The 13,223-nt window shown below is 40.2% G+C and overlaps 1 protein-coding gene across 1 annotated transcript in view; it reads left to right on the top strand.

Annotated features, from left to right (window-relative positions):
• ddhd1a (DDHD domain containing 1a) overlaps nt 1-13,223 on the top strand; it is a 61,743-nt gene that overhangs the window by 39,666 nt on the left and 8,854 nt on the right. Inside the window, exons 6-12 of the mRNA XM_055161790.1 lie at nt 2,405-2,514; nt 3,177-3,283; nt 5,595-5,857; nt 6,708-6,783; nt 7,941-8,090; nt 9,173-9,237; nt 10,244-10,416. Of these exons, the coding sequence (XP_055017765.1) occupies nt 2,405-2,514; nt 3,177-3,283; nt 5,595-5,857; nt 6,708-6,783; nt 7,941-8,090; nt 9,173-9,237; nt 10,244-10,416 (944 nt within the window). The remainder of the gene's footprint in view (nt 1-2,404; nt 2,515-3,176; nt 3,284-5,594; nt 5,858-6,707; nt 6,784-7,940; nt 8,091-9,172; nt 9,238-10,243; nt 10,417-13,223) is intronic.

Genomic DNA, 13,223 nt, shown 5'->3' with positions numbered 1-13,223 from the left:
GCCCACTGCTCCCTGTTCGCTGCTTTTGCTTTAAATATTTATTCAGTTTAGCACGACTCGGCAAAAAACACATTCGCACAATTTGACAGTGTGTTTGCTGGGCACAGAGCATATTGTTTTTACTTCAGTGGTCGGGATATTACGTTGTCTGTATTAAAGGTGCACTGTGTAACTTTTCTGGTGGAAGGTCGGCCAACTGCTTGTCTACATGGAGATTCCACAGTATGGCGTTAAACAAGTATAGCATGTTTTCCGGGTTATTAGACGCTCTCTTAAGCCTCTAACTGCATCAAAAAACCACCGCGTGCCCTGCAATCCAGAGCGCCCCATACACGAATCCACTCAGGTGTCCCAGCACGACTTCAATAAACTACAAAGTCGCAGCGCACGCAAACACACACGGAGCAGACAACGACCGCGCAGCGAAAAACACCCACAGACACACTCATCACTCCACGCCGACGAGGAACGGAACGGAGGAACGGAACGGAGGAACGAACCGAAAAAGCGAGTGCAATGTGGCACTTCTAAACACAACTGAACAACTGAGTCACTGCGAACACGCCGACAATCCAGCAGCCCCAGACAGCACCCTCCCTACACGCCACAACTGAACAAAGCCCAGAGGCACCGTGAACGCACCAAACAAACAAAACCACTGACCCATCCAACTGTTGTGTTTCCTTTAAAGTCCAGTGCGGTTTATTTGTGAGAAAAGTTTGAAAATAAACCATTTAATGACAGTGCGCCTTATAATCCAGAGCACCTAATAGCCTGGAAAATACGGTATGTATATTTACTAAATTACAGGTACTTTTATTTCTCCAAATTACTGAAAAAACATTTCTGTGAGAGGGTTCACTTCTCCACAGATCTGACGTGTAACTTGGTCTGCTGATGTGACCAGCTTGTCTCCATGGAGATAAATTAAATGCCATATTGTAGAACATTTCTGGAAAAAAAAAAAAAAAAAAGCACATGGATTCAAGCAGGTGGCGGACCCTCTACAAGAATAGTTGCACAGTGGATCTTTAAACTATTGTTTATTTTCAGCCGACTGGGGGCAAAAGCAAAGAATAAAATCAAATTAGGGCGATTCAAATGATCAGTTAACACATAATTGAGACATGTGTCTGTTGGGTCTCTCGTGCACCAGACTTTCTGTGCAGATAATCGCATCACACCAACTAAAGCTGCGACCAACAATTATTAACAAGTTTTATTTTTAGTCTATTATTCAAACACTTTTTAAAGTTTCATTTTTGAAAGGCGCTGAAATATGATGTGACTGGCTTCTAGAGAAATTTTTGAAATAAAGTGGTTTATTTGGCCATTTTGCTTTAATAATGATGCTGTCTTTGTGATAAAAACATGCTTTATCACACGTTTTGCAGTCTACTGTTTATAAAGCAATTACGATTATCAAAACACAATTGCAATTATTGATTATTTAGATGAATCTTTACTGTCAAACATTGTGATTATTAGTTTGTCCATAATTGTACAGCCCTAATTGAGATGAATGCATTTGCTTTAAAATATCTGTCATTTTGTGACTGTGAAATGATAGTCTAAGTAAGTCTAATGCATTCGTGTGTAGCAGTTTAAATGCAGCTCTCTAAAAGCTCTATCCTCTCTGCAGCTTGTCTAAATGTGCAGAGTGTTTGCAGGTCCTGTCCTCAGTGCACACTCCTCAAAGCTCCTCTCCTCCTCCCTGTCCCAGCCCAGCCCTCTCCTCTATCCTCTATCCTCTGTCCTCTCTTCTCTCGTCTCTCTCCTCTGTGTATGCTCCTCACAGACTTTACAAACTGCAGCAGTGCAGCTAATGGTGCTTTTGCTGCATGGCTGAAGCTGCTGCATCACTGAGCACAAATGAAGCAGTCATCCCTCTGCTCGTGACAGCAGGTCTGAGAGGCAAACTCTGTGTGCTGCTGTAAACGGGTCCTAACAGGCTGCTGGTCTGGTGACATTCTGCACACGTGTGTCGACATACAAAGACATTTATATTAGACTAAACTGATCATTCTTATTTTAATATAATGTTCCCTCGTCAAAAATATAGTTGGAGTTGTATTTAGCTTCATTCACGCTTGTTTCATAAATCATGTTTACAGGATTGTCTTGCCTCATAAATCATAAATCTCTCTTCATTTTTCCCCAGATTGTTACATCACAGGTAGAAATCCAGAGGTCACCTGCCCAGTTTTAAGTCCATAAATCATCACTAGATTTGTTCTATTGCATTTCTTCTATTGAAGTATATTAATTACTGTGTTCTAATTAGCATGCCGGTCATGTTGCTTAAATAGTTTTTTAAGTTAAATTAATTTGTTTCATTTTCAATAGTTCAAATGTTAAATACCACAGGCAGTTTTCCTAATATAATTTCCCTGTGGCTGTGCAGGCTGAGGGAAGGAGTGAGGAAGATGGAGGAGAAGCACTTCCCCGGGCACAATGACGAGCACGTGGAGTTCCTGCCTGTGGAGTGGCGCTCCAAACTCAGTCTGGACGGAGGTGAGTGCACTCACGAGCACAGGGATGATTACACACGAGTCACTATGTCTGCATGTAAAGCCACCTAAAGCTTGAGATTGAACCATTATTTTTCAAGCTAATAGTTTATTTAGTCAGGTGATTAGGCTAAACTAAATATCAATCAATGATGATGTCACATCCGAGTTTAACCAGAAACTTCACAGTTAATTTCTAGTTTTGTTTTTGTTCCTTATTCGTCAAACAAGAGCTTGTTACTTTCAAAAGTGTTTAACCAAAAAATGTTATCAAATATGTAAATATTGTAGTCATAATTTAGCATAACAAAGGATTACCACTCCCTACACTATCTTAGTCTTGTCTAGCTTCTTACCTCACCTCCCTTGTTGGCTTTAAACAACTGCACTTTCTTTGTAAGATGAGATTCCTCTCTAAAAACAGAGGAAATTGTAACATGTTCATTGTTTTAAATGGCATCACACTTAACTCTATAGATCTATTTTAACTTAAAGATGCATCGCCTGATTTCAGTGAACCTGTTTTCTTACTGTAAGCGCTGTAGATGTGTAGAGCTTTTTTTCTTTCTCTGACAAACCCATTATTGCACAAATGTCTGTTTTGTGTCTTAAATTTATCCTTTTGAGACTCCCTGATTTTATTTGATTTTATTCTTGCTTGTGCAGACACAGTGGAAACCATCACTCCAGACAAAGTGCGAGGCCTGAGGGACCTCCTCAACAGCAGTGCCATGGACATCATGTATTACAACAGTCCTTTGTATCGGGACGAGGTCAGTCTGGATTTCAGGTTTCCCCCCTTTAAATTCCACACTACCTCTATTTTTGATGATTATCCTTAAAAAGCAGATTGTTTTGTTCTGTACCTTATTTTTACGCTCTTAAAAACGTGAAAAACAGAACTAGTTCATATTAAACGGTTTGCAGTGGTCCAAAGATATCCCTCGCTTACCTTATACATTCAGAACAGCCTAATTATTAATAAGCGCAGACCAGAGCGGAGTTTTCACAGCCAAGAACAACCAGCATGCTAACACACTCTTCCTGATTATCGGACCAGCACTTGAAAATTAGGTGCCGACTTATTTTGACCTCAAGAGCTGCTTATACAATATATCTGTTCTGGAACAAGACTCATTTTGCTTAAATAAATTTTATAAAATCAGGTTATGGGGCTTTTAATAACTGTAATTATCAGGCCTATTCACATGAAATAAAAACTAGCACAAAACACAAAGGCGTGAGTGTTTTCAGCTGAATGGACTTTAAGACACAAGATTAATGTAGCCGCAATGTTACACAAATAATAATCAGATTAAACATTTGTGGACTTTTTAACCTTTTACCCTTAATACAGGCTCTTTGATTGTTTCCATTGTTGAATTTGATATCTTAATTTCACATGAAGTGCTCGGGTTTTTGTTTAACTCTATGGGCGATTTATTACGTTTATTAAGAAACTGAAAATCCACAGACCTTATCCTTTTTTCGTAACGGGGAATTGCTCCACAAATTCCCCTTATTAATCTCGCTGTGTGGCTTAAAGTGGTTTCGTCTGACAACAGTCGCGCCTTTGTGATGGAATAACACCTCCGCTTTGCGCAAACAAACTGTGCCAATTTGTGCAAGCGCAGACGAGACGCAGAAGTATGTGCCAGTTTCAGTGTCACGTGGTTAGGCCTGGGTAATGCAGTGATTTTAGCCGGAAAACAGAACAAAACGGATCTATTTTGACAGTGAAAAGGTCAGTTCTGCTGTGGAATTCTAACCTGCGCTTCAGCTCGATTTTAAATTTGTCATGTCCACTGGACCCAACCCATTTTTCGCAACGCAAACATTACAGGCTGCAATAACTTTAGTACAGGACTAGTCAGCGATTATTTTTTTCGATTTGCCAACTTTTGTATATTGTATATTTGTATTGCACATTGAGGTTTCTTTAAATACATTTTTTAACCAAATAAAGGTGGAATCATGGTGAACGAAGGCATCTAGAATTTGAATATTTGCGATTAGGGCTGGGGATCATTAAGAAGTTGCCGATACGATACATATCTCGATACAGTGCGCTTTTGGTTTGATATGATATATTTCAAATCGATTCGATATGGTTCAATAAAAAAATAAAGGCTAAATCATGGCTGTGACAGTAAAAGTCTTTGTTTAACCAATTCTTGTGCAAAGTTAATATAAAGCACAAACATTTTAATCATCAAAACAGTGAAAATGTCAAATGTGTCGCACAAACGAGGCACCTTTCTCTGAGCAAGCCACAAAACTGTAGCAATGTAACAACATAATTTAGTAAAATATTACAAAAAATACTCTGAGATATATCGATACAGCAGCCCACTATATTGATACTGTATCATCCCTTTAAATAACACAATATAGCGATATTTTGATATTTTTGCACATTCATATTTGAAAAGTGTTGTGGATGAAATCAGAAATAGGATATTCCTTTTTTGACACCATGTAACTTTTTGTTAGTTTGTAAGTACTATATTCGACGAAAGGAAGGGTCATATAGTGCCGATGAGAGATGACAAGATTACTCACACATCCACAAATAATACATTTTTGAGAAGGACAAAACGTTATAATGTAGAAAAGCTCCAAAAAGTTGATTTAGCATAATACCTTGTCTTTAACACCACTGTCTGTGTTAGAAAATCATTTAGTGGTTAACAGTTACTTCTCAAAATGTGCTTATAATTATTTTAAAGGTCCAATATTACACGAAACTGACTCTTGTGAGCTTTTAGTCATGTTAAAATCATCACAAACAGACTTTGAGTTGTGTTTTGTTTCATTCACGTATGTTTGAGTAATCCTGCATTATTAGTCTGTCTCCATCTCTAAAGCTCAAAATGCTCTGTTCCACCTTGTGATGTCATGAAGCGGTAGTTTTGAAGTTAACATCTATCTTTTTTTTACCTTTAGTTCAGTAGAGACAGTGGGGCACTTCCTGTTTTACCACATGACATCACAAAGTGGAGAAGAAGAGAAGAACTCAGCCGTATCCTCCTGCATTTTCCTTCCCTAAACCTGCTTTTGTTTGTTTTTTTTTGTTCGTCACAGATCACCAAAGGGCTGACGCAGGAGCTGAACCGACTGTACAGCCTGTTCTGCTCGAGGAACCCGGACTTTGAGGAGCGCGGGGGGAAGGTGTCTGTGGTGTCTCACTCTCTGGGCTGCGTCATCACCTACGACATCATGACCGGCTGGGACCCCGTGCGCTTCTGCCTGCAGGAGAGCCGCTGCATGGAGGAGGAGCTGGACCAGCGCTGGATGTCCTACGAGGAGAGGCACGTGCTGGAGCAGATCAAGATCACCAGGAAGAGGTACTAATATTGATAATACAGATAATACAAACTGGGAAATTCAAATAAAATGCCATAATACCACCCAAAATTGACCCTATTACCCTATCTAGTGCTGTAAATCGAGTGACATTTGATTTATCACATTGTTGATTCATCTTTAGAACGTAACATACTACTGTTTTAAGGTTTCTAGGACAATCTTGTATTATTTGATTATTTCACAAATTTAAATAAATGATCTGTCTAGACGTTGTATTTCATAATCAATTTCTGAAGCCACATGTTTCAGTTTTAGTGGGGTTAAAGGTCCATCACTGTCGCTTGCAGGTGAAACTGGCTCTTACTGCGACAGATACAAGCTGCTCGGTTTGACCTGGTGTCTCCCGGTGTCCTGCAGTAGTTTACCTTATTTTCTGCACTATTAGGCGCCCTGGATTATAAAACGCACCGTGAACCGAAAAAGCGAGTGCAATGTGCCACTTCTAGACGCAACTGAACAACTGAGTCACCGTGAACGCGCCGAACAAAGTCCGACCGACCCATCCAGCTGTTGTGTTTCATTTAAAGTCCAGTGCGGTTTATTTGTGAAAAAAGTTGGAAAATAGACCATTTAATGACAATGCGCCTTATAATTCAGAGCGCCTAATAGTGCGGAAAATACGGTACATTAGATAAAATGTCTTGGGAAGTTGGTTTCAAAATGACAGATGTTAATGATGTTATATTGTTTAAAATGTTGTTGATGATCCAGCCTTTTTAAACTTTCTCGCAGCACGGTGCCACTTTAGATTCCCAGACTGCCTAGAATAGATTGTAGTGGTGAGTGCCCGGAGAGGTGCTGTAATGGTTTTGTCTTTGTAATGATCAGGTTGAGAGAGTTGGAAACGCAGCTCATCGACCTGGAGGCCAGCAGACCCTCCGCACGTCCAGCTCTCAAGTTTAAGGTAAGAGGACGCCTTCACTCGGAGCTTCAGGGGACTACTCTGAGTCTGGATGAACAAAAGACGCATTTGTAGTGCACAGGAAAGGGCAGAGGCATTTCATTTCCTGAGTGGAATTGCATGCAAAAAAAGAAAAGCTCAGAATAATTAATGGTGCACAGGATTCAAAGGGTCACATTGTTTGCTCAAATGTCACGTTTATTTCCGTGATTATTTTCGTTGTAGATTCTCGCCGAAGCCGCCAAAACTATGAATGAACACATACGGGATGTAGTAAACAAAAATACACTCTAAATAACTCCAAACCTGAATTAACCGTCCCAAAAACTAAACGTAAACCTCGTGGGGACGGTGTGTTTTCTGTCGCTGCTCTGCTCCGCGGTTTATAAATCACTCCTAAAAACTCAAATCTTTTTTCACTTTCTTTTAACAAGTTACATGTATGTTTCTTGTTATTGACTATCTTACTGGTTTCTATGTTTTTAGCAGTTGTATTGTGTATTTTATTCGACTGCGATTGTCCTCGTCTATTCTGTGTTTGTGTACAGCACTTTGGCCAACTGTAAAGATTTAAAGTGCTTTATAAATAAAGGTTGGAATGGTATGATATGGTAACTTTAATTCAGATTACCGACCCTTTGCTTTGATTTCTGCTTTACACTTCTCATTGCTTTACCCTGAAATGCCTTACACGTGCGTTAGTGAAAACTATTTCAGGAGACTTCATTCTAAAGCTTCACTGAGAGAAGCAGAGGGTTTGCAGAGCTGTCAACAAAGCAAAGGGTGGATATTTTGAGGATTTTAGTATAATAAAATACAATATTTAGCTGAGTTCACTTTAATTCGCTTTTTTTTTTAGCTGCATAATTCCATATATTTTGCCTCTTATTTGTATATATATTTTGTATGTGTATAGAAAATGTAAAAAGTATTAAACTTAAAGAAAAGCAGCATTGAATGAAAGGGTGTGTCCAAACTTTTAACTCATAGTGTGTGTCCCATTTCTATTTTTATGTATTCAATTTAGTATAATTCTGTTCCACGATAAGATTTCAACTGTAGAAAAAAAAATCCTCTTCAACAGCTACAAAAAAACCTGACTGAGGTTCGATAAAACCACGCGTCATGTCACAGCTCGGCGTTTGCTCTTGTGTGCGCAGATAGAGAACTTCTTCTGCATGGGCTCTCCTCTGGCCGTGTTCCTGGCCCTCAGAGGGATTCGTCCCGGGGCCAGCGGACACCAGGACCACATCCTGCCCACGTCCATCTGCAGCCGCCTCTTCAACGTCTTCCACCCCACCGACCCCGTGGTCAGTCTCACACACACACGACACGACAGGGCGTCTGAATTACACGCCGCTTTTCTGTCTGTGGTCTCACCCTTTTTCTGTTATCCACTTTTTTATATTTCTGACCTGGCATAAACAGGAGAAAAAAAAAACAAACAAAAAAAACATTTATATAGTTAAAGTTTCACTGTGTACTTGCTTCCCTGTGTTTCTGATGCACTTTTAAGGGATGATATGTTATTTGAATCTCTTAAAGTTATGACTGTAATACGTAGGGGTGGGTAATATTGACAAGAATTAAGAAGTCTTATTTTTTTTAAGGTCCTATATTACACACAATTGACTCTTATGAGCTTTAAGCCTCGTTGTAATGTTGTTACCTCCTCAAAAACAGACCTGGAGTTGTCTTGTTGCGTTCACACATCGTCTGTCTACATTTCCAAAGCTCAAAATGCTCTATTCCACCTTGCGATGTCATGAAGCGGTGGTTTTCAAGTTAACAGCTCCCTTTATCTTCAGTAGAGATGGTCACTTCCAGGGCTGAAATCATCCAAATGATTCTAGTGAAGGTGTGTGGAGTTTAAAAACACGGTGGAGCACTTCCTGTATGACCACTTGACATCACAAGGTGGAACCGAGTGCTTTCCGTTTAAGAGAAGAACACCTAAATATGCAGAGTTTGTGTGTTAAACATGTGTGAATGAAACAAAACACTCCAAGTATGTTATATGTTGTTTGTTCAAATACACAGACAAACCTAGACAGTTGGTGCCTTGAAAAAAAATTTCATATTAGTGTTTGTTTGATTTAGTTATTCAACACTTACGAAAACAAAAAAAAATTGGAATTAATTGAAACTGATATGACAAACAGACAGTAAAAATGCATGTGTATAAAGGACAATTTATATTCTGTGCGTGGGAGTGTCAAAAAGGCTTTACATTTATCTCTTTAAATATTGACCAGCTCATGTTTGAATGTAGTTCTGTTCATTGACAGTGACATGGAGAGATGCCATCGTACCAGCATATTTCTGAGATATATCAATACTGCAGATTTTCAACCCCATCCCCAGGTCCTAATTTTTCTCTCATATGTTCCAGGCCTATAGATTGGAGCCCCTCATTCTCAAACACTACAGCAATATATCTCCTGTGCAAATCCACTGGTGAGTATTTTGTAGTAGTAGTTTGCAGACACTTTTAAAGCAAACTGTAGCAAAAAGTGACATTTTCGCAGCAGCTACAGGACATTAAAATAAAACAGTAATACGTCAAATCTGCCAAAATCTCCAGGTAACAGGTAAGAGTGTGCAAAAATTTCAAAATATAATATATCTTATCGTTTAATGTCATGATACAGTATTAATATCGTGGGCTGCTCTATTGATATATCGCCAAGGCAGTATTTTTTTGGTATATTTTACTAAATGATTTAGTTACAGCGCTACAGTTTTGTTGCTTGTTTAGAGAAAGGAAACTCGTTTGTGTGACACATTTTGACATTTTCACTCTTCTGATGATGAAAATGTTTGTGTTTCATATGAACTTTGCACAAGAAGTGGTTTAACAAAGACTTTTAGCATCACATGATTTAGACTAAGTTTATATGATGACGGTCTGAACAGAATACGCAAAAGTTGTGTCGCGTCTTCACTTTTATTCCACGTTTAGACGAGTGTTTTTCATGAGGAAATCTGCGTGCATACGGTGACGCAGAAGTGTGTTGAATTTGACTGGGTATGCATGCCAGGCGGCTCGGTGGTGAGACTAGGTGGTGATGTATGTGACGAAAACGTGTACGCGACGGGAGCAGATCAGTGTAGACGGAAACACGACGGTGGAGTGTATTCAACTTTTCCACTCTAAAGGTTGGTTTCAGATATTTGCATTTTTAAACCCCAAAAACGCCATTACCGTCTAAAAGAAAGGCACTTACGGTAAAATATTTTGTTCTCATGTAAACAGACCCTTAGCCATTATTTTTTATTGAACCGTATCGAATCGATTTGAAATATATATATATATATATATAGCGTATCGAAAGTGCACTATATCGAGCTATGTATTGTATGGACAACTTCTTAATGACACCCAGCCCTAGTGACCAGTGGATTGAAACCGTACTCTTGCCTCACATCTTCTGCTCAGGTCTCATGTGTCCGTGTCCTTTAGGTGCAGCGCCACAAACCCCACCCCGTACGACGAGCTGAGGCCCACCTTCCTCACGCCGGTGAAGGAGCCCACGTCAGACACAGACAGCATCCCCAGCCCCAGCACGTCCCCCGTGCTCCCGCGCAGACACTACGGGGAGTCCATCACCAGTCTGGGCAAGGCCAGCATCCTGGGTAAGAGGCGGGCGGCCGGGGGGATTTTGCTCATTGCTGTGTACTAGTGACGGGCGAATGGAGCCTCGTGAAGCATTGACACTTCAGTTGCAATATCGTCTCAAATGGTTCGACGTGTCTGAGGCCTTGAAGAAACACTGACCTCTAGTGGACAAATTTAACCATTGGCACGCAGGTGTCTCAGCATCGATGAAGTATTGTTAGTGTAAGACAATACTTGTGTGCAGAGCGACACCGTACCTAAGAACAACAATAATAATGATGATTTTAAATAATGTGTAAAGAGCAACATAAATAGCAGCTGTAAATAAGAAAACAGGTAACACCTTGTTAGGTGGAATTAGATCAAAGTGATCCCAAACCATGGATCGCTTTTTTCCACCTGTAGATGCCATCAAAAAAGAAACAAATGCCAAAAGTCACCAAAATCACCACTAACGTCACACAATACTCCTCACTACACTACATTTTTAAGAAATATTGGTGCATCTTTTATACTGTAGCAGTTTAGCGCTTGTCAAACCACAGAAGTGCGCTGAACACTCTGAAGCTCTGAACCAATCACAGAGCGGAACATTCGCCGAGCCAATGAAATGCTTCGATACACTGAAGAATTAACACGCAGAGAGAAGCAGTAGGGGGAGGGACCGACACTTGGACGCTTTGGTCACGTGAGCAGCTGCTGCGAGACGAGCTCCGAGGCAGCGCTTCAGAGCAATTTGTTTCAGAAAGAACGAGACGTGCTCCGGAGCTCCGTCTCAGTTGCTCGTCACCACTGTCTGCTTTTCTTTTCTGTATAGCCGTGCTCTGTTTTGGCAGCAGCAGCAGAGTTTAGAGCCATTTGAAATTACATGAACGTCAGAATATGGCCCCATGTCATGGAGTCAAAATATCAACATCGACTCCTCTGGTTTCTAAAAAATATGTACTCTACTAGGGATGTAATTGTAACCGAAATATTGTGATATCGAATCGTCAAAGTTCTCACAATAATATCGTGGACCATCACAATATATAGAAATACAAGTCTGTTTGCTTAAATTAAGAGTTTTGGTGCAGCAATAGCTCAAAAAAAACAAAAAAACAGAGGGAACTACATAGACCATGATGCTTTGCTCCACTTCAGTGCAGACTACTGTGAAATCATAGGTTCTTTGGACTGTATCCCAATAAATATCGTCCTGTGGAGATATATATTGTGAAAATATCATACCGAGAGATTTTGATATCGTTACATCCCTGTGCTCTACTCTTAAAAGATTGATGCTGAGTCGTGAAATGTGTGAATTTAAAGCCACACTGTGTAACATTACAGGTTACGTGCCCCTCTTTTACATGAGCAAATAAACTGTAACATAAAATTTAAGACGGATGCAAATGTTTTAAATGTTTCCGGGTTCAGTTCCTGGGTCACCTCGGGCTTCCTGTGTGGAGTTTGCATGTTCTCCCTGTGTCTGGGTGGGTTTCCTCCGGATGTTCCAGTTTCCTACATCAACCCAAAACATGCCCCACAGAACAAATCTTTCAGCGAAGGTAGATCTGACCAGGACGAGCTGAAGATCTGGAGATGGGTCCCCAAGCGCTGTGCTGCAGTAAACACACTGTTGTAGAAGTTTTCAGCTTGTCCAAGAAAGGGTGGAAGCAAAAGTCTGGAGATAAATCGAATGTCTTAAGCAGGAGAAGATTATTTACAATCAGTGATACGGGCCCAGGGGGATTTGAAAAGTCAACAATATGAGCTCAGAGGTACGGTTTATCAAAAAGAAAATCGGAACAAACATTATGAAATTTTGTAAATCTGTTAAAGGGGTGGAGCTCTGCAACAAGTACAGAAAACCGAAAATTGTGCACCAGTCTCTTTCACTTTATAAAGAAGTTTAAATGTTTAACTCTGGACAGATACATGAAATATGACACTTAGTTTGAACTGTAGTACTTTGTTGTACTGTTTCTGATTTGTTCGTTTCCTCTCGCTGTATTTATGAAGATGAACTGGTGTCAAGATGACGCTCTGATAAAGGAATAAAGGGTAAAGGCAGAATAAGTTTATGCTTCAGCCTGCACCTTTTTGGTCAGTGTATGTTAAATATGAATAATGTCAAAACATACCTGTGACCGAAATAAATAAATTAAATAAATAAATAAAAAAAGTAAACATAGTGTGATCTCTGAGTGTTCACATCCCTTTGACTCTGCTTCCAAAGGACGAGGTTTATAAAGCAAGCTGCTGCCTGAAGTGACTCAAATCCGATTTTTTGGCCTCTATGTGACCTGTATCTGATCTTTTAATGACAGTCTGAACGACACAGATCCGATTTTTTCAAATGTGACCCAGGCCACTTGGATATGTGCTCCTGAAACTGATACATATCTGATCTTTTGACATGCGACTTCAGTCTGAACGGCCAAAGTGCATTCATCCACCTACACATTATCAACAAGCCACAAACGTCACTATTCTGCGCTGAAGTAGGCAAAAATTGTTAATGAACTCCGTGTCACTGAAGTGAAGCACATCACCACTCACCACTCTTGGCTCCGTCTCCACATCCACACGTTCCTTTCAACGGACGTCGCTGCTGCTGCCCCACAAAACACCACGACCAAAAACCTCGTCCTTCTCCTTCTCAATCTCCTCCTTAAAACAAGTAAGTTGTTCATGTTCTGGCTCCGGTACGAGAGGAACTTTAAAATCTCCAGGTGCTCAATGCTCGCGTCCATGTTTGGACAACTTCCGTAAACACAGAGCACGCTCCCTGCGGTTGACGTCATCGTGTCCTCTGGTGTGCATGCGGGACACTTTAATG

Source organism: Boleophthalmus pectinirostris, unplaced genomic scaffold (genome assembly GCF_026225935.1).
Source record: "Boleophthalmus pectinirostris isolate CB_2022bp ecotype Guang Dong unplaced genomic scaffold, ASM2622593v1 HiC_scaffold_10, whole genome shotgun sequence".
In the NCBI taxonomy this organism is placed as follows: Eukaryota; Metazoa; Chordata; class Actinopteri; order Gobiiformes; family Gobiidae; genus Boleophthalmus; species Boleophthalmus pectinirostris.
Note: the sequence above shows the minus strand (reverse complement) of the source record. Positions and strands in the feature narration are given on the sequence as shown.